This window comes from Scomber japonicus, chromosome 11 (genome assembly GCF_027409825.1).
Source record: "Scomber japonicus isolate fScoJap1 chromosome 11, fScoJap1.pri, whole genome shotgun sequence".
Classification (NCBI taxonomy): domain Eukaryota; kingdom Metazoa; phylum Chordata; class Actinopteri; order Scombriformes; family Scombridae; genus Scomber; species Scomber japonicus.
The window spans coordinates 32,422,073-32,443,852 of record NC_070588.1 but is presented as its reverse complement, the minus strand read 5'-3'; the positions used below and the strand labels follow the sequence as shown (position 1 = coordinate 32,443,852).

The following is a 21,780-nucleotide window of genomic DNA, read 5'->3' as shown; positions in this document are numbered from 1 at the left end:
ACAACAGATCAGACTGAGTTGCGGGCAGAAGTACGGCTTCTTCACCTCGGAGCAAATTCTCTCTGTCTAGTCGTGTGTAGTTTGTTGTCGTTCTGTTTCTCTACTAGCAGGAGTTTGGCACTTTTTAATCCAGGATGGTGAAGGTGTCGTTTAACGCCGCGTTGTCACAGAAAGATGTGAAGAAAGACGCTGAAACTCTCATTCCCGAAGAGGACAAAGTAAGTAGAAAATGGCTAACTGAGCTAACGTTAACTTAGCTTTGTGCTCGGTGCAGGAAGAAACACGCAGTTTAAATACAGGTTGGTAAACTCTACTGTTTGGTAGAGCTAAGTCACCGATACACTGTCACTGTTTCAGTAACTTGTTCTTACTGTAGTATTGTAATGAGGACTTTTCAGTATTATTGTAACGTTACTGAACAGTGTGTGAGGAGTTATTATGCTGCTTCCTCATCAGCCTTTTTCCCTTTTCCTTGTTCTGCTGTCCTTATACACTTTAAAGCAGATGATGTACTTGTACTCAGTTATTCCATGTTATTGTAGCTTACAGTAAAATACATGTCAGTATATATGTTATCCTTTAATGCAGTGTTTTTAATGACTCTTGCATATGATTTGAACGCAAGTGAATTTCAAACAGAAGTCATCATCAGTTCAGTTCATGATCATAGATAGACCTTTTCACTCTTTGAGCTTTTCATTTAGCTGTGTCAACATTTAGAATAGTCCTGCCTTCACTTCAAACAGAGTCTAAACCTGTTCTCTGCACTCTCATGTGTGTTTTTATGTTTGTGTGAGCTTACATTAGACAGGAAGCTGGCTTCTTGTCGCTCTGTGTGAAAGTGCGTCACTCTTGTAAAAGAGAAAGTGTGGAAATATTCATCATTCACCACACTAATCCTCCAACATTACATCTATAAACTGGTAGCTCTTTTATTTTCTGCTCCTTTCTGGAAAGAAGCAACATCCTGATCTGCTGGGAATGAAGAGTTTGTAGCAGGATAGCTTGTACAGTGTGTGACAGAGAAAGAGGAAGCTTCCTGTCACAAGTTGACTTTATGAGAAGCTGTGGGAAGGTTTATCCAGGCTGATCTGCTCAGGGAAACTCCGAAAAGTCACTTTATATAATGTAATCTAATAATTGTAGGTGATAGCTGTGTGACATTACTGATCCTCTCTGCTGGTGGAGCGTTCAGCACTTTGAAACTGTTGTGGGTTTTAAAGTGCTGACTGCTGGTGTGTGTGTGTGTGTGTGTGTGTGTGTGTGTGTGTGTGTGTGTGTGTGTGTGTGTGTGTGAGAAGGTGAGTGAAAGCTCTTCCTGTCTCTGCTCACTCCTCCCTGTTGTGAAAGGAGCTGCTCCGTTTCTGTTTCAAGCTTTCACAGGAAGTTTGTTGCAGTCTGTCTCTCTGTGAAGTCAGTGTAATTGTGACTGCGTGTGTGTGAGTGTGTGTTCTCATATTGTGCTTTATTAGAGAAAAGAGGGTATCAGTGGAGTGTAGAAATGTAGAAGCAGGAAGTGAAGTTGTAGATAAACAGGTTTTTATAGAGATGTGATTAGTTGTCCTGACTTGTTCTTGACTTTCTTTCTGTGTAATGTGATCTGTATCTCTGCTTCATCTTCCTGTGTGGTTATTGTAGATACTAGCTCTGTGCTGATAGTCTGGATGCCCCCCCCCCCCCCCTCTGAGTTTCAGATTAGACTTTTATTTTAGTGATGGGAACTTAACCTTTCTCCTCTGAGGTTAGAAGTGTTAGTCACAGCAAACATATCCTCACATCACATACACTACAGATGCACACATGATCATTTCTAACTGTTCACATTAGATAGACATTAGATAATATATATATATATATATATATATATATATAAATGCTGTGTAATGGAGGCATGATATTTACAGTTTAACAATAAATGCTGCTCTGAAACAGGAAGCTTCACTGTGAATTCAATATGTATAAATAACTAAAAAGAAAAAAAGAACCAAACATTTCTATAGCACCTTTCATACATAAAATGCAGCTCAAAGTGCTTTACATTGAAGGTATTAAAAGAAGAGCAAACAAGTACAGCACATTAAAATAAACAGCATGGGTTAAAAAGAGGAAACTAAATAAAAACAAGTTTATAATAAAAGATAAAACACAGATGAACTAAAAGCTTTGTGGTACATGTGTACTGATACACATCTGTAAAAGGCCAGTATTGGCCCCTACTATAGCTTGACCAGTGTCTGCAGATACTTTAAAAAGAACACATTTTATATTAGAAAATGTCTTTCTGAAGTCAAATGAATGACGCTTTTATTAACATTTTATTAGGATTTTCGCCAATCTAATCAGCTATATCGGATTGGCCGATATTTAGCATTTTATGCAATATGTGCATACCCAGTTTCAGAAACGGGGCGTGGTACTGTCTACAGCAAACCACTTTAGACAGTACCCATCCATACAGCCATGACAGCCATTCCAGTAAGTTATTGTTCCCATTATTTCTGTCTCAAGTTATTTTGGTTTGACCTGACTGAACTGTGAACTTGTGTCTGGCCAGGCAGTGAATGCCCTCTACAGATCATTGATGTTTTAGCCTTGCATCTCTGTCAGTTTGGGCCATGGAAAAGATTTTTAAACATTGGCTAAAATACTTGAGAATACTTTTGTTTATACTCAGTAAACAGTCATTTAACAAGTTATTTAAATACACACATTGCTCCCTCATGTTTATTTATTAGCCCCAAAAATCATGATGGTGTAAAGCATACATTTTATATGATAGTTAGATATGTAATGAAGGGTAATATTTTACCATTTGACAATAAACTTTACTGTATAAAATGACTGAAACAGTAAACTTCAATTGAATAATTATAAATAACTAACTAAATACCAAAAACAACATGTATGTATATGTTAAACTTCAATTAAGAAAAGGGATCATATGTACATTAAATGCTGCCTAGATAAACTAATAAAATATCAGAACATATTGGACTTATATTGATCAATATGGGCTGATCATATTGGTTGGCAGATATATGAGTGTGGCATTGTCATGTTTCATATTTAATGTGAAGGTAGACATCAGCACACACTGACCTTCACTCGTGCTGCTCTGGCTTGTTGTGCTCTGTGTGTGTGTGTGTGTGTGTGTGTGTGTGTGTGTTTTTAGTCTGCTCTTCAGTAGATAGAGAGCAGCTCAGACGGAGATCAGGTGACTGATGAGAAGCTCTGTGGCTGCTGTGGCTGTCTGCTCCTCTACTGTGTGTGTGTGAGAGTGTGTGTGTGTAAGAGAGAGAGAGGGTGTGTGTGAGAGAGAGAGAGAGAGAGAGAGAGAGAGAGAGAGAGAGAGAGAGAGAGAGAGAGAGAGAGAGAGAGAGAGAGAGAGAGAGAGAGAGAGAGAGAGAGAGAGAGAGAGAGAGAGAGAGAGAGAGAGAGAGAGAGAGAGAGAGATGTATAATTTGATCGCTATCAGTCTCCACACAGGTAGATGATGTTTTCTGTGATGATTGAGGGGAAAAAGCACACTGAGCAGTCTCACAGCTTGAACAGGAAGCAAGCAGTGAGCTAAAGCCTCAGCCTGTCTGTTATTTAAGACACGTGCTAAGACATTAATAGACACAGAAAATAGACAGAGCTAAATATTTAGGCTAAGTACGTCTCAATGCTCTGTTTAGCTTTTCCCTCAGTAAGCCTGAGTTCTCCCTCAACTGTGCTTCATTCATTCAAAACATACAGGAACTTTGGTGCCAGGTGTAATGAAGTAGATGTATATATTTGACACCCCCCTCATTAAATCACCAACATTACAACTAAATGACCTCTTCAGACCTAAGGCTTACAATGCACATTCTCACTAGTTGTAACATGTGATCTGCTCTTCTAAACACAATTTGACTTTGTGTAAATGAATGATTAGTTTCCTGCTGTCCTGCTGTCACTCTTTGGACTTATTATAGATCCAGTCCTTAATGAGCTCTGCTTCATTAGAAACATGTGCACCAGTGACTCATAGCACTTCACTGAAATGGAACAGAAATAAAGGTGAATGATCCTGAAACATCCTGTAAAAAGTTGTTGAATGGTAACAATGTGACCAACTATCATAAGTAAGTGAAGTGATGTGTTCAACCTCCTGCTGCACATTCATACTCACACTGTGTTGTTAAAAGTTCATTTTATTGGATATTTCCTATCTTCAAATGAGATGAATATTTTTGATCCCAGACACACACATTGTGCAGCAGAGAGGAAACCCAGAACAGATGCTCAGTGTAGATAGGAGCACCAAACTAAAATTAAAACACTGTGTATTTTAACGTCTGCTAAGAAACACAATAGAAGTGATCTGTACACCACACACAACAAACTACAATGTTTATTATTTTATTCATAGTCTGAACAGTCAGCTAAGTCAGCTAAGCTAAGAGTAACTGACAACAAGTTAGGGGAAGATAAGGTTATTGATCCCTCTAGGGGGGAATTCAAAAAATAAATTATACAATAAAACACAATCCAATAAACCATAAATATACAATACATTAGTGGGAGTGGGGGCTACTGGGAGCTACTGGGAGCTACTGGGAGCTGTGGTGTTGTACAGTATTTTCAAACCATTTATACATTTGAAGTGCTTCAAATATTGGTGCCTGATTGGCTGACAGCAACTGAGTTTAGGTGGTGCAGTTGGTCAGTGAGCATTAATCAGTCATATGAAGAAAGGGAAGTATAATAATCAGTGTGAGTTGCTGAGGCAGCAATGACAGTGTACTGATGACAGTGTACAATGTTCTATCTATGTATGTTTATAGGAGGTGACTATAATGTGCAGATGTAGGAAGGAAGCAGTAGCTGTGTAGCTGTGTAGCTGTGCTCACACTGTGTTGATAATGTGGGCGTGATGCATTCAAACACTATTTTTACATGCTCAGATAAAGAACAGCTGCATGCATGCACTTGTTGCTGTGTTCCCGCTAACAAACTGTTTTCTCAGAAGCTGATGTGAGTTGAGTGTAAAAGCTGATGAGCTGAAAATGTACTGACTACCATGAATGCATGTCACCAAATCTGACTCCACACACCCAGATAAGGACCATCAGGTAGTCTCCATACATCTGTCATCAATGTTTAGTGATAGCAGGATAAATCCACAGCTTATTAGTAGCTTCATTTGCTTCATCTCATACTAACATATGGTTGGATTAAAGCCAAAGCTTCCACAGGGCTCAACAAGATTTCCCAGTTTTGGGTCAGTCTTCAGTCCCACAGTGGGCAACTTTTACATGCTTCAAAAAGTAACACATTTAGATTGTGTTAGACCCCAACTGATCGAGGCAGATGGCTGCTCACTTTGAGCCTGGTTCTGCCTGAGGTTTCTTCCTGTCCTGAGAGTTTTTCTTGCAACTAAGCAGTGCTTCCTCATGTGGGAATGTTGGGTCTCTTTAAAATGAAACCTAAAGAGTACAGTTTAGACCTGCTCTATGTGGAAAGTACCCTGAGATACTTTGTTGTGATTTGGCGCTATATAAGTAAAGTTGATTGATTATTGATTAATTAGACCAAATCAGGCTCTACACAGGCTTCCACAGAGGTGTGAGTGTGTGACTTATCTGATCATAGCTCAAATAGAAATACTAACCAGAACCTCAGACTTGGAGGCTGATATAACACCAGACCAGTTCTCAGTCATTTATGTGTTTGTTTCCCCTCATGACAGAGGTACAACTCTGTGAAGATCACTGCAGTGATGATGAGTCTCTTCATCTTCACAGCTCCTCGCTAAACAGGAATGCTACAATGTTACATATGGTTGTGCTAATCAAGCTTCTTGTTTGATCATTATCTTATGTGATGTAGTCAATGCAATGCGTTGTGGCAAAAGTTGAGCCTGGTTTAACTTTATTGTTGCAGTTTTTTTGCTGAGCCCAATGTGGTCTCCATTAGGGCTGGAAGATTATGGCAAAAATCATAATCACGATTATTTTGATCGATATTGAAATCGCGATTATAAAACATGATTATTCATAGATGTGTAAACATAAGCATTTATTGAACCATCAGAACTCAACTTGAAATATATTTGAACAGCACAACCAGAAATAAATTAAAATCAATAAAAATATATATAATGATAAATGGAAATAATAATAGCAATATGTAAAAAAAATAAAAAGCCAAAACCTACCAAAACAAAAATCCCCTGGCTACCGAGCTTATTAAACAAATTGGTCGTGTTGCCATGGTGAGCACTGTGTCAAGCAGTTCACACACTCTCAGGCCACACCTGTCATTTCTCACGCTGAGAAGTGATAGATCCCACCGCACAGAAATGAATATGTTATATAATCCATACATCCCAACTCACCCTGACGCCCGCAAATGAGACACAATCTCCCGACGTCTGAAGTGAACGAGCAAGAGCGCGCACTAGAGAGTGACTGCGGGCGCTTGTGTGTGTGTGTGTGTGTGTGTGTGTGTGTGTGTGTGTGTGTGTGTGTGTGTGTGTGTGTGTGTGTGTGTGACTCTCAATGCAGCGCGTGCGAGAGCGCAGCGTCCTGATAGCTGTGTGATGTCACTGAAGATGTCCCAGTCCTATCTTTCTTCTTGTCAACCAAAGGCCTTTCTGTCATTTTAAATCTCCCAGATCTGCACAGAGACACACCGTTCCTCCAGCGGGTCTAACATAAGGGGCGGGACACAGAACTTGCTGGGAAAGACGGGGGCGTTGGATGTATGTCACAGTTGCGCCGCGCCGAGCAGATCAATAATCGTTTATGTCGATTATTACGTTTTTATAATTGTGGGAGGCCAAAATTGATATCGTGATTAAAATTCAATTAATTGTCCAGCCCTAGTCTCCATCCTAAGGACACACTGCCCCCATTTAAATGAATGAGAAGTTCATCACCTGTCACACAGTGAGAGGAATGAAAGGTGTGTGTGCTGCTGGCTGCAGGACTTGAGCAATGTCAGTTAAACAGCTGATGACAGTGTGCAGTCCCACACCTGACTTCACTGCATTAAAACAGAGCAGCAGTCACTAGGTCTCCATCAGTACATAATGACTCAGTGAGAGCTAAAAGCTTTGCTGTTGAATTGATTAGTTAATGCAGAATGACAAACACATTCTATTACTGGCCTCTCAGTAGTTTAGTCCAGCCCAAATGATTCATGTAGAGAGTAATAGTCAGATTAATGAGAATGATTCTATTGAATAATGGCGCAAACTGGTGGGAGCTTGTTCTATCAGCTGTTGGTTTAGATAGAAATACATGGGAAGTATTTTCATATGTGGCTGCCACTTCCTTTTTGCAAATGAGTCAGCTACACCAAGCTTTGCTGGTGGCTGCATTTTTTTAACGGTCGACTTACATCTACCTTTTTGTTTCACTTTGTAGTCACTGGAACTTGAGATACAGTGCTAATGACAATATTACAGGTCAAAGCTTCTCCTCTGCTCTGCTCTGTCTGTCTGTGTGTGTGTGTGTGTGTGTGTGTGTGCGTGTGTGCGTGTGTGCGTGTGTGCGTGTGTGTGTGTGTGTGTGTGTGTGTGTGTGTGTGTGTGTGGTCTGAGGCACGTGGACCTCTTGGAAAGGATTAAAGACTAATCAGTGGGAGACTCAGCTGGGAGCTTTAGCTGCCTCCCACAGGGCCGAGCTCTAAAACTCCACTAGAGGGAAGATTAGAGAGAGGATGACCCCCACCACCACCACCCTCCCCCCCACACACACCCTTCACCCAGTGCTACAGAGATACTGCTCCTCACAACCTGACACTTAGAACTCCTTCATAATATAATGCACACAGGTAGATTTACAGCTACCACACAGTTTGAACTTCTTTTTTTAATATGAATTTTTAATACCAGTTATTCTGAAACTTGTTTCACTTGAACTGATGAAACCCTTCCACTTAAGTTTTTGCTTCATTTGTGAAGTAGTCATTTAGGATAGTCATTTAGGATTTTAGGTCAGTCAGGTTTCAGTTAGTTTTGACTAAATATTTTAGATTCACTTTCATTCTTTGTATGTGATCTGAGTTCAAATGTCTGGTTTTATCAACTCATTGTCACACATGAGAAAGTGTTATGTTGGGTCAGTTGGAGTGTGTGCCAGCTTACTGTGTAGTGTCTAAGCCATCTAAGTGAAGCAGCAGCTCAGTGTTCACAGCAGTGAGTTTCATGTGTCACTGAAACTTAATCCTATGCTGGAGACTGCTACTGCTCTGTGTCCACACACACTAACACAAGCTGCTACTGCTCTGTGTCCACACACACACTAACACAAGCTGCTACTGCTCTGTGTCCACACACACTAACACAAGCTGCTACTGCTCTGTGTCCACACACACTAACACAAGCTGCTACTGCTCTGTGTCCACACACACACTAACACAAGCTGCTACTGCTCTGTGTCCACACACACTAACACAAGCTGCTACTGTGAATACCACATAATAGCAGCGCCCCTGGTTTGAATCCAGCCAGGGACTTATGCTGCCCACCCCCCCAAAAAAAAAACCCAGAGAGGCACTCCTCCACCATAAAGTCAGCATTAGAGGAGAATTGATGGAGTTACAGTAAACAGACGTGGTTACTGCTGTTGCAACAAGACATGACTGTGCAAGATGTTTTTATACTCTTTAATTAGCTGCAGTGTGAGTGTGTACATGTTGTTCCTGCTTTATTCTAAGTCTGCTTTCTTCACTGTGTTAGCCATGTTGACATATGTGGGTGTTAATGAGGGTGTGTGTGTGTGTGTGTGTGTGTGTGTGTGTGTGTGTGTGTTATGAAACGTTGGTTTGAGGGCCTGTTGTGTCTTGTTGGTGAAGCTGCAGGCTGTTGTGAAAATAAAAGATCACTTCATGACAATTTAGCAAAATGACTTGAGTTGAATCCACAGATCCTGACTCTTTTCTTCTGATCACTGAGTCTATAGTATCTCTATACTTTGTAATGTCTCCTCACATCTTAATAAGTCACTTAACAAACCTTCATACAGCCCTGAAGACATGTCTCCAACCAGTCAGGGAACTATGGACTATGACTCATCACCTCTAAGAACACCCAGACTTACTAACCTGAACACGCCTCTTCTTCTTCTATTTCTGGTGCTACAAAACATTTCTGGACTAATGATCAAGTGATCTGGGCATAAAATGTGTAGACAGATTTCCATCAGTGATCACTTTAACCCTCACATACTGTTCATATTGTAACCTGTCATAGATGTCCTCACAATTAGTCTCAATAACAAACTTCTGAACCACTAATCATTCATACATGGCTCATCAGTCACAGATACATGTGAGATTAATCCTTAATGAAGCTTTTAAAGAGCAGAACAAGTTCATGTTTGTTTTTATGAGGAGAAAACTATATAAAACACTCTGGTTGGTTGGTATGTTTCATAAGACAGGAAAAACTATTTCAACAAATGATATTAAATGCTGAATGAATATTTTTGACATTTTGGATGAATATGTGTCAGATATATTTCCTTCTTTGTATGTTAAAATCATCCAATTTCATGCTAAAAAAAAGAGCCTGAACAGAACGTCAACAGTCATTGTTAAGGCTTTAAAATAACAGAAGAAAATTCAAAGTTTTTCCAGAGCCAGAGACGACATCTTTAATTTAAAATAAAGCTCACTTCAACCTTCTGATTGGTGGACGGGCCACAGCTGACCCACCTAAAAATAATAAGTGGCTTGTGTTTTCTGCTGAACGTATAAAACCTGCCAGTCTTAATTCAGGACCACAAAGTCTTTAAGTCAAAGTGAGCTGTTGAATATTCTCTTCTGTTCATTAAGTAGACACATCCTCTTCTCTTTCTGTCCTGTTTTTTCATCAGTTCATCTTTTCTCTCCGTAAAGTAAAAAGACTTGTGATAGTAACAAAGCTCTGGTCAAAGGTGAGCCAGGCTTTACAGCTGATGCAGAAAAGCCTGAGGAAATGTTCCCTTTTACTGTTGCTGTGAGCCAGTGAGCTGTCACACACACACACACACACACACACACACACACACACACACCCCTCTGCTGACACCATGAACGTTAGCAGTTCTCGTTAAAGGGACTTCCTCTTGTTTTTCTCATTTTTTAGTCTCAGCTGGTTGTTTGGTTCCTCTTTTTCTAACGTTGTTCTTGCTCAGCATGCTTCCAGCTTCCCTCACAACAGTTGCTCAACCGTCTGTTTTTACTTGCTGTCGGTAACTTGTGTTGTGTTGTGTTGTGTTGTGTTGTGTTGTGTTGTGTTGTGTTGTGTTGTGTGTGAGGAAGAGGTGGCGGTCACTGAGCTGCGTCTGTGTATCTGCTGCACCGTCTTCCTGTTTGAAGTTGTTTTGTCTTTACTTCTGACCAGAGAAATGCTGACTAGTGTCAGACATCACTGTAAAATGTGTGGACAGGCTGAGGTGCATTTTCCTCTGATGGTATAGCTTTACTGACCAAACAGAAGACTGGAATGTGTTATGTTAAACTGGAGGTCAGCTGTTATTTGCTGATGTTAGGAATGTGTGCTGACTGTGACACAACATCCACAGAAATAACTCTGTTTTAAATACATCTTCAGTTCAAGGGAAGAGTTTCTTCACTTTCTGAAGAGAAAAAAAAACACGAAGTGAAAGCAGCAGCAGAGCAGCAGAAGCTGAGAAATGTCACGTTAACGATCATTGTTTTATCTTCACATTGACCTCAGACAGTTTCTCTCAGTCTTGTTTTGTTTTGGAGCAGGAGGAGAAGGCAGCAGAGTGGAAGAAGCCGAGTCTTCCTCTGCTCGGCCAAAGTCCACAGACTCATGTTTGTCTGCTGATAAGCTCCAGCGTCTTCAATATTTACCCTCAATCCTCTTTTCCTGTCATTCAGCTCAGCTCAAAGTCTCAAGCTTAGACTGTAAAAAATAACAGACGTAGTCAGCGTGATGTCACCCGCTGCTCTGTGGACTCTAGTTTGTAAGCCTCCAGTTTGGCAATTTGACCAGCACCATATTTGGACCTTAATGCTAGCTGCTAGCTGGGTTAGCATGGTGCAGTTACAGTCTTGAAACAAAACAGACTTCCTGAACAACACTGTTTTATGTAACAGCTACACTTATACTCCAGTTCTCATCTGGGCTTTCAGTTTTAACATACATAACCAATGTTGTCGCCGTGGTAACAACTTGTCAGTCACAGGGTAGCCAAAGCCTAAAGCAGGAGTGTTACATTCAGTTTTAGCATTATGCTTGTTAATGTAACACTATATAAATGTGTCGTTCTATTCCAGCTGCCTCTGCTATGGATTATTATTAACTATTAATAACTAGCTCTGACCGCAGGACTATATCAAACATCATGGCAAACACACATTCTAGTGCACAACTATTATACAAGTCATTCAAAAATGAAATATACAAATTGTGTACTAGTAAGTAGTAAAGTCCAAGTTAAAATAATAAATGGATTTAGATATTTGAGCTTTGGTTATTGGCTGATACTAAGTATTGATCCAAGCTGTATTCCTCACATTTCTTTCCTAACTCTGTAAAACAGAATGAATTAATACATAGAGATGTATGGAACACAAGTCTTGATTACTGCTGCTATTGGTTGATATGTTTGAATGATGTTATCAGCTGTGTTCACATTGTGCTGACCACTAATGCCTGTCTGCTCTCTGTGCTGAGTCTCTAAAGCTTTTATTCACTATTCATTTGACAGTGAACACAGCTCACTATCTGCCACATCTGATCAAAAATGAAAAGAATATTGGGCTGATATCAGTTTTCTACTTCCTGGAAGTGTTGCCACTTTGCTGTAATCAATAGAAAGAGAAGAATCATGTGTGGAACACAACTCAACACAAAGGCAATAATAAAACATACAGGCACATCAAATCTGTCAACTATGAGCTTATTCATAAATTCAACATAAAATGAGGTTAACCAAATTCAGAAACACACAAGCATACTATAGTGTAATGAGACATTTGTGTTTTATTATATTATAATTCTTTATGTGTTGTGTGTCCACTCAATATGTCTGCTTATAACTACATTCTAGTTAGTTATAAACATGTATGAAGTTATAAATGGTAAACAGTGGGACTGTTGAGTGTTACAGTGAGAGACACCTTCACTTTGTCTTTCAGTCTAAATTCTTTATTGATTCTTAGTATTTCTGTTAGTCTGTGTCTGTCTGTCTGATTTGCATGGTGATGAGTCAGTATGTGTGTGTGTGTGTGTGTGCGTGTGTGTGTGTGTGTGTGCGTGTGTGTGTGTGTGTGTGCGTGCATGCGTGCGGAGCCTCCTTCATCTCAACTAAATACTACTGCCTGGTTTTTCAAACACACGCACACACTCTAGGCTCACAGCACAGTGTGTCCTGTGGTTGTCATGACTCTAGAAAGTAGCCGGGGTCCTGGCAGGGTCCTGGCAGGGTCCTGGCAGGGTCCTGGCAGGGTCCTGGCAGGACTGGCTGCTCTGCATTGATCCAGTGCTGTGCTCACAGTGGGCCGCTGTGATTGGCTGCCAGAGGAGAGCACCCATATGCTTGTTTTGATATGGAAATGATGATTTAAAAGAGTTCAGTTCTCAGATTAATGGAGGCATGATTGAACTGTAAGTGACATCATTAGCAGTGTGTTAACAAGCTGCATAACTATCAGTGTCACATTCACTCTGCTGGAGATAATGTTTACTGGTTAGAATGAAGTGTGCATGCTGCTGTCAGGACTGCTCACAGAAACACCTGGAAACACCTGGAAACATCTGGAAACACCTGGAAACATCTGGAAACACCTGGAAACATCTGCAGTATGTCTGATTGCAAAGATTTGTCAGAATGTGACTTTCTTGCTGTTGATATGACGTTAATGATGCAGTGAGTGTTTTTATGTAAGCAGAGCAGGTGACAGCCAGCACTCACTACACGTCATATATCAGACACTGTATTTACTGTATTATAAATCATTGTCATTGTTGTTCTTCTTTGTGGGACTTTTTCAGAATTCTCTGTAAGAATTGGACATTTACTACAGTAAATAAAACAGTTGTAGTGTATTATAGTGTAAATACAGAATGATTTATAACTGTATACGTTTCTTTTCTTTTATTATTGAACCTCATTGTACTCCTGAGGAAGAATGATGAGACTCAGACTCAGTGCAGTCTGATATAGATTGATACAGGCCAGCAGCTTCACTCAGTGTATCTGTGCAGGCTGTTCACATTTACTCTCTCATGCCAAATTAAACACCACATGTCATTCTCGTCAGGGTGGAAACAAATTCTGCATTGTGAGACACACACACACACACACACACACACACACACACACCACAAGTAAATGTGTTTCCCTTTTAAACAGGATGCTGAGTTAAAACATTAAACCTCAAAGATCAATCCTGACTATTGGTTATGGAGAGAAAGGCAGCTGGATTTGGGGAGCAAGGCGGGAGAAATCACCTCTGGAGAAGAACAACTGTTTTTATAGTATGTTAAGAAAAGAGGAACGGTGGATCAGAGCCCTGAGTAGATTTCAACTAAACCATCGAATGAATGGATACATGTGTAGTTAACAGTGGTGACATGATGCTGATGCTGATGATGATGCTGATAATGAGTTGACATGTTGGGCCTGTCTCACTCCTCAGTGTGTAAATATGGTGGAAACATTTCAAACCTCATCATATCTGATCAGACATCCACCACCCCCCCACCCCCCTCTTCTCCCCCCACAGGATGCTGAGGCAGCGTTTGTGGTGCGTCACCAGTCTCGGGCCTGGTGCTGGTGCATGTGTCTGGGTCTGGCCCTCATGCTGTCTGGGATGGTGGTTGGAGGAGCTTACCTGTACCGCTACTATGTCCTGGAGGTGAGCATGGTGGCTGACTTCAACTTGTAGGATCATGTGGATTACAATGATATAGGAATGAAAGATTCAGAGGTCAATATATGATCCTCCACTACTACTGCAGCTACAACAATGAACTACACTGACAGTTTCATTAGTGATATTATTATTATTTTTCACTTAATAATAACTGGCTGGTAAAGTTGCTGTGCTCCAGTGACTATTTAATGTCCATGTATTCATTTATTTAGTTTATCCTTATATCTTTTGTTTCCATCTATAGAGAGAAGTGGATCCCATGGATTACTATGGAGAAGTAGGAAAACCTCATTAACCCTTACATACTGCTCATATTCCACTGTGATTAGTACCACATATATTTTACATTCATGTTTTCTTTAGATTTGACACTATAACAGTGAAAATACATGAACAATCACACTATATTATGATCTTATGTTATCTAAAATGACAGACATATAACAGTAATAATTATTGATGTTATTTACTGAAAGCCAAGTATGCAATAAGATTTGAATAGTAGGTTTAACAGTGACCTTTAACTACCTCTATGTGCAAAAATGTATACCAGCTGCACAAAATACATCATTTTAAAATATTTACATTTTTTGAACATTCTGAGCCACTGTAGGAAAAGTCATCACATTTTTCAGGCTTCAAGAATGTAGTTTAGGTTGATTTTAATTACTGTCAAATGTCAAAATGGGTCAGATTTGACCTGAACAGTATGTAAGGGTTGAAAATCTTGATATTAGTAACTATGTTCATAATTATATTTTTAGTTTATTCTACTTATTTACACAGTCCATATTATAACTACATAAATATTTGTGATAGCAGCTGCAGTAGTGGAGCTGAGCAGTGTGACTATATGAAAACACATTGTTCATTTTTTGTGAAAGAGTGAGTAAAGAAACAGAATGAAGCTAGAGGAACACTGACTAACCAGACATCAGCTCTCTGTGCCATGCAAGTGACAAAAAAAACATTTTCCATCTGTGTTCATGTCAACAGATTCAGAACCCTTTAATGAAGCACTAAACTTATTAAACAAACAAAGAATGGAGAGGTGGGGTGGGGGGTGAGGAATATCTGGTTCAGCTTTTATTGTCTTTTACTTAACTTTATATGAACGTGACCTAATAATCCCCAGCCAGTTGTGTCCAGCTGTTGTCATGTGATAATCAGACATGAGCTCAGAGATTTCCAGTGTACAGACTGTAACAGATATATTTACCATTACATCACTTAGACAGAATGATATGTTAACTCTACTGCCATCACATAGCTTAGTAGCAACCTAGTGAACTAATTCAACAGTTCAAACTATTAGCATGTTTTATAGAGTGTAACATCAAAGCTTGCTGTACTGACTGTGAGGAGGTGACTGACCACAGAGGCTGGCTCACTGCACAGAAACTAAACGTAGCTTATCATTAAGTCATGAACACCTTACCATGAAGACACATAACACACGTAACACACACACACACACACACACAGACACACACACACACACTAACACACACGCGCACAGACACACACACAGACACAGACACACACACACACAGACACACACACACACACTAACACACACGCGCACAGACACACACACAGACACAGACACACACACACACACACACACACACACACACACACACACACACACACACACACACACAGAGTCCAGTGTGCTCTGCAGCAGTCAGCTGATCTGTGACACATTAGCACAGGTTCGCTCTCTGTTGGCAATACACACAGTGATTATGGTAATAAAATATCTCAGACATTTATCTTTGGCTTTCTATTACTTGAATATCATATCATCTTATCAGACATTATAAATTCATTTAATATACAATTAAAATCAGCCTGTATCCAGTTAATCTTCTCTAACATATTAGAGATAAAGCCAGAGCTGTACACATGCAGTCATATCAACTGATAACATGTTCATCTGACAGTTATGATGATGTCGTGCTGCATCACTTCTATACTTGTGATGTGTTCACAGTGAAATATTACTAGATGTCCCAGACTGTATCATGCACATCTTTGCATATTTAAATGAATGTGTATTTGATAGAATCAGCTATCTCTCCTCTCCCTCCTTACATTCGGGCAGTCACTTCTCTTTTAAAGTTCAAATGTTTCTCACTTTAAATCATTCATAGCTCATGTTCATTCCACAGTAACTTGATGACAGGACACAATGAAATGTATCTGCTGTCTGCTGTCTCCCCCCACACATTATATGTGTGGGGAGGAGATCCTCCACTCTGTATCATCAGCATGGTGTTTGTACTTTCCATTACTCCTACAGAGTCCTACGTCTTCTCTCTAGGTGACCTCATCTCTTTCTTCCAGTTGAACTTTGACTTCCTATCAGATCAATACATGATGCTTTGAACCAGGGATCAGATGGTTCATGTAGTAGTGTTGAGCTGTGTCAGATACATATTTAAACATTCAGCATTAGGTTATTAAAATCAGGTTGATTAGACTGTTGTAACCAACACAATTATAGTTTTGACATTTTCATTAGTTTTTGTTTTTATTTTTATTTCAGTTTAGTTTTAGTTAGTTTAACACATGAAGTAGTTTTAGTTTAGTTTAGATTTAGTTTTCTTGTTTCAGGTTTTAGGAGAAAAGCTTTGATCAGTAGAAGCTGTAAAGGATGAAATAAAGCTGACACTGTGTTTGTGTTCTCCTGCTGGTACTAGCCCGTTATCTCAACAAGTCACACTGAACACTATACAGTCACCATGGAGACAATGAAAAGAAAACTGAAACTAAGCTGATTTTATTTGCTATTCACTTTAGTTTTAGTTAGTTTTGCATTGATCATTGTAGCTTTTATTTAGTTTTTGTTCTTTACAAAACTTTTTTTTCTTTTTTCAGTTATCTAAATGATTTCGTCACTGCTGGTCCATGTATCATATGATAATTCCATATAGACATGATGATGTTGATAGTTGGGTCAGTGACAATGAGGGTTGACAAGATGAGCAATTCAACAATATATAAAAAAATAGTTCTAAAAGCAGCATCAGGTTTGTTAAAACATTTGCACCATTTTTTTAACCAAAAGTAAGACTTAATGTCACATGGTGTAACCCACAAAAGAATGATAAATATTGTATCCACCTACAGTGCATTTAAGTGTACTCATAAACATAATGACTTCATTTTAAAACATCAAATGAAAAGAAACATGAAAGAAGTTTAGACAAATAATACAAAAAGTGGATTATAGTTATTCCACATTTTAGTTCACATTTATTTTCATGTATATAATCAGATTTTTCTGAAAAAAATACTACTTCTACCAGCTGACACTGGTAGAAGTAGTATCACATCATTGATCCAATTACATCATAGTAGGATAGATGGATCATTCTAGTGACAGGTCTACTCATGAACAGTTCAGATCATGATAGATGAGATGTATATTATATTATGATATAGTTCTATGGCTGGTACACTTTTTAGCTAGTGTGTTGTTCACAGTTGGACTTCCAGTTTTCACTAAAGGAAACATGAAATGAGCAAACGGACATGTTAGGTGTGAAAGCATCAGAATACCCTTTTTTTTTTTTAAATTAATGGATAGCCCCTTGAGATGAACCATCTCGTTTTCAAGGGGGTCCAACATAAAACATATATTACAACACAACACAATCACCATCACATACAGCATGCACAAGGCTCTCAATTACCAACCAACCCACACATCATTCCTGTCAACCCACAGCACCCACAAACACTAAATACCACAAAGCATATAATGGAATGCCAGTCATAATAATATTAATATCAATAACAATTACAATAGTAACAAGTGATACCATTCAATAATGCTTTAACAGGTTAACACTTTATATGTGTTGGTCAGAGTCTGTTCACCTGTCAGCTGCATGTTCAAAGAGAAAACAAACACATAAGTTCTCCTCTGCAGTCAAAGCACAGTGACACAGCAAAAAGAAATGTAAGTGACATCATACAGGATCAGACAGGTTGGAGCAGGTTCACAGTCAGCTGACTCCACCTCCACTACATGCACAGGTTTATATAGGACACGTACATTTCTGTGCTTGTGTGTGTGTGTGTGACCAATATCTGTGTGAAAGCACTGGCGGTGCACTGTGTCATGTCACCCATGTGCAAATGTTCAACACAAACACAACAGAGCCATTCATAATAAAATCCAGAGCACACAGAGTAATAATGTCCTGTCTTTCCCTCCTTGTCGTGTGCAGGAGGGCCAGGTGTTTGTGTGTGGGGTGGACTACCGTGAGGAAGACTACATGATCCGTGAGGAGGAAGAGGTGCGACACACAAACTGTACAAATACTGTCACATCACACTGACATACGCATTGCACTGTTTATTTTAGTTTGTCATGTCACTCCAGCATCATTCATTATTAACCATTAACCAGTGAGTCATTTACTGATGGACTAACTGGTCACATCACTGCATTCAAATCTGTTTCTGCAATATTTTATTGAGTTTGACTCCTGATTAAAGTTCAAATCATGTTTATTTTACATTTTTGTTGACCAACGACTGTCTGGAACAACACACAGTTTCCTTTCTGGTTATCTATGATGTAAAGTTGAACACATTTGTACTTAATAGGCTAAAACTTCCAAACACCAAACTGCTATTATGAACCTTCTCAGCTTCACTGTGTTGAAAGAGATTATTTCACATGGTTTAGCTAAAAGAGGCTTCAAAGTACAGGATCTTAAAGGGACAGCTTGACATTTTAGGAAATATTGAGAGGATTAATACCACCTTCATGTCTCTATAACAGATATGAAACTGCAGTATGTGGATGCTTTAGAAACCCCACTGACGAGACTCCAAGAAGTCACTGCTCCCAACCAACAGTCCCACACACCAATAATGTGTGTCAGACTGTCCCTTTAAGACTCTCCACTGATGTCATACTCATCTCTCTGTATAAAAAACTGCAAGGTGTGCTTTAATGAAGTAAATGGCAGCTGTGACTGACCAACAGCTGCCCCACTCATCCAATCAGCTGACTGACTGACCCACTGGTTGATTAACTGGTTTGTAGGTGCATGTTGAGCTGCCAAACCAGTTCCGCCTGCGCCAGCTGGAGGAGACCATCCGAGTGCTGGAGAGGGAACAGGTGGAGCTGATCAGCGTCCCTGTGCCTGACTTTGATGATGGAGACCCTGCTGACATCGTCCACGACTTCCAGAGGGTGAGATAGCTGAGTCAGCAGAAACAAAGAGGAGGAAGCTTCTACTCCCAGCCTTTTTTTTTGTTGATCATCATTTATTTTGATAGTTGAACAAACAGCATCACGACTGTCGTTTCATTATATTCACATGTTGAATGCACAAATTATAGAACTAGAAAAAAACACACACACACACATACACATATAAACACATGCACATCTACATACATACACATGCAAATACCTGCATTCCGCCCCAGCCTTTAATTACAGATCTTCTGTTTCCTGTCTGAATCATTCATGACATCATCTTATCAGAAAGTTAATCAGAGGATCTATGTGAACAATTACAGTTGAATTCTGATCACAAATGCATTTCATGAAGAAGAAGAAAAAACACACAGTGCTCCATAGTAGTTTTCTTACTCTGTGAATGTTTGTCTTGTGTCTCAGAGGTTGACCGCCTACCTGGATCTGAGTTTGAACAAGTGCTACGTCATCCCGCTCAACACCTCCATCGTCATGCCTCCCAAAGACTTACTGGAGCTGCTTGTTAATGTCAAGGTAACAGACTGCTCCTCTCTGAATAAACAAAGCTGGGATCAAAATCAGCTGGTTTAAAGCACAAGTAGATGACCTATTCTACTCCTACAGAAAGTAAAGAGCAATCATCAGCATCAGATTCTTGCTTTATTGTTTTTGTTGTTGTTTTTTTTAAGTAAGACACAACAATGATTGCTAACATTGTGCTGTGTTCATGTCTCTGTCCAGGCCGGCACCTACCTGCCTCAGTCTTACTTGATCCATGAGGAGATGGTGGTGACGGAGCGCCTGGAGCACGTCGACCAGCTGGGCTACTTCATCTACAACCTGTGCCGCGGCAAGGAGACCTTCAAGCTGCAGCGCAGAGACAGGATTCTGGGTAAGGACAGGATCAGTCCTTTAGTTAAAGTCTGTGTAAAGTAAGAATAAATATGTGTTCTGAGTTTGACATACTACAGAAAAGTGTGTTGTTAACCACCCTGCCAAATTTGAATGATTAAAAAAATCGCCAAATATATGAAATTAGGCTTCAAAGTTGTGTAAAAATCAGCCTCTTTCTCTGCTACCAAACGCTGTGGGCATGCCCGCCGAGTTCACTGAAACCCCGCCCCCTACCAAGTGTCACCTGTCAATCAAAGTCATCACCTCTAACAGAAACATGGACGCTATGTCTGAGAGCTTTCTGCTGCTAACTCAGCTACTAGCTCGGCGGCTAGCTTGGCGGCTAACTCAGCTAACTGGCTAACTGTAGACTGTAGTAGTAGTAGTGTGTGCTGAATGTATTTATACCTCTACCGCAGCAGGGGCGGGTTTATGCTAATCACTAAATCCTGAACACAGAAATGTTGAAACACAGTTTGTGAAGCCTAGCTCCACAATTCAAATCTAAATGGTTGAAATGCTTTTTACACCTTTTTTAGAAATACATTTATCACCTATTTAATGTGTTAACACACTCTTTAAGACTTAAGTTGTAATGTCAAAAGCAGCATGTTCACTGTCTCTGTGCTCGTGTTACAGGCATGCAGAAGCGTGAGGCTAGGAACTGCCGCAAGATTCGCCACTTCGAGAACACGTTTGTGGTGATGACTGAGATCTGTCTGTAAGAAGCCTCGTTGCCTCACAGATACTCTTAAAGTCATTAGCGTGCAGTGAGATTGTGTTTTTAATCTTCACTTCTTTGTTTCTGTCCTTTACTTCAGGTTAGTTTGAGTGAGTGAGAGGAGTGAAATGTGAAGCTGTTTGATGATTATTCAGTGATTGTGAAAAAAAAGGTGAAGAGTATTTTTCCACTTTGTGTTTTGGGGATCTTTGTTTTTCATGCTATCTTTTCAGAAAATAACTAGTTAAAATTCAGACTCTGAGTTCTGAGTACTAAATTATTTTAATCAAAATCATATATAGCCTGAACATTTATTTTAATATACATACATATTGTCAGTTTAAGTATAAAGTAGCAAGAAAAAGGGCGACTTTTTGTACCACTCTCTGGTTTTTGGAACAGACCAGGGGAGACTTTAATTTTTGTATTTCGTCTGCTGTAGCTATTAATACACTGCACCTGTTCTTTTCTAACTGGAAACTGATCTTAAAATAAGAGTGTGGACATGTTCTGCTTTTGTTTAGCTTTAAAAAATGTAAGTAAGAAAAGATTAAGTAAGAAAAAGAAATGGAAAAAATATAATTCACTGATATTTTTTTTGTGCACGTGAAAACACACTTATGTTAAAGTCTTTTTTCTAAAGGGTCTTTTTTTGAATGTGTAAGTTTTGGATAACTCTTCTTGTTTTACTAATTTGTGTATATAATCTCTTGGAAGATATGACCAGACCAACCAATAAATAAAACAGAGAAAACACAAACTATACTGTGTCTGTTGTTCCTCTGAGTCCTGTCTGGATCCTTCATCCAGTCCTGCTCTGAGTCCTGAGTCCTGCTCTGAGCTCTGCTCTGAGCCCTGCTGTGATGTTGGGTTCAAGTTCAATAGGTCAGAGGCTGCAGCAGAGAAAAGGTTGCTGGTTTGAATCCCACAGTGATGCAAACAAACTCAACGAGCAAGACCCATCAACTAGTGCCATGACAGTGTTAGTGAGCCAGTCCACCTCTTTGGTTCAGACGGTCATGTTCCCCTCAGGATGAATCCAGTCCCTGACTTTTCTTGTAGCACCCTAATT

General features: G+C 39.6%; 1 protein-coding gene across 2 annotated transcripts; it reads left to right on the top strand.

The window, feature by feature from the left end:
- On the top strand, positions 1-21,468 carry LOC128367511 (integral membrane protein 2B-like). Of its 2 annotated transcripts, XM_053328079.1 has the most exons (8): positions 1-218; positions 13,717-13,848; positions 14,111-14,143; positions 18,108-18,176; positions 18,935-19,084; positions 19,517-19,627; positions 19,835-19,985; positions 20,627-21,468. In XM_053328079.1, the coding sequence occupies exons 1-8, from the start codon at positions 135-137 to the stop codon at positions 20,710-20,712; spliced, it is 816 nt and encodes a 271-aa protein (XP_053184054.1). In that variant the 5' UTR covers positions 1-134; the 3' UTR covers positions 20,713-21,468. The 2 variants fall into 2 exon arrangements, with proteins under 2 accessions (XP_053184054.1, XP_053184055.1); XM_053328080.1 differs by lacking the exon at positions 14,111-14,143 and having other exon boundaries at positions 2-218.
- The last annotated feature ends 312 nt before the right edge of the window (positions 21,469-21,780 follow it).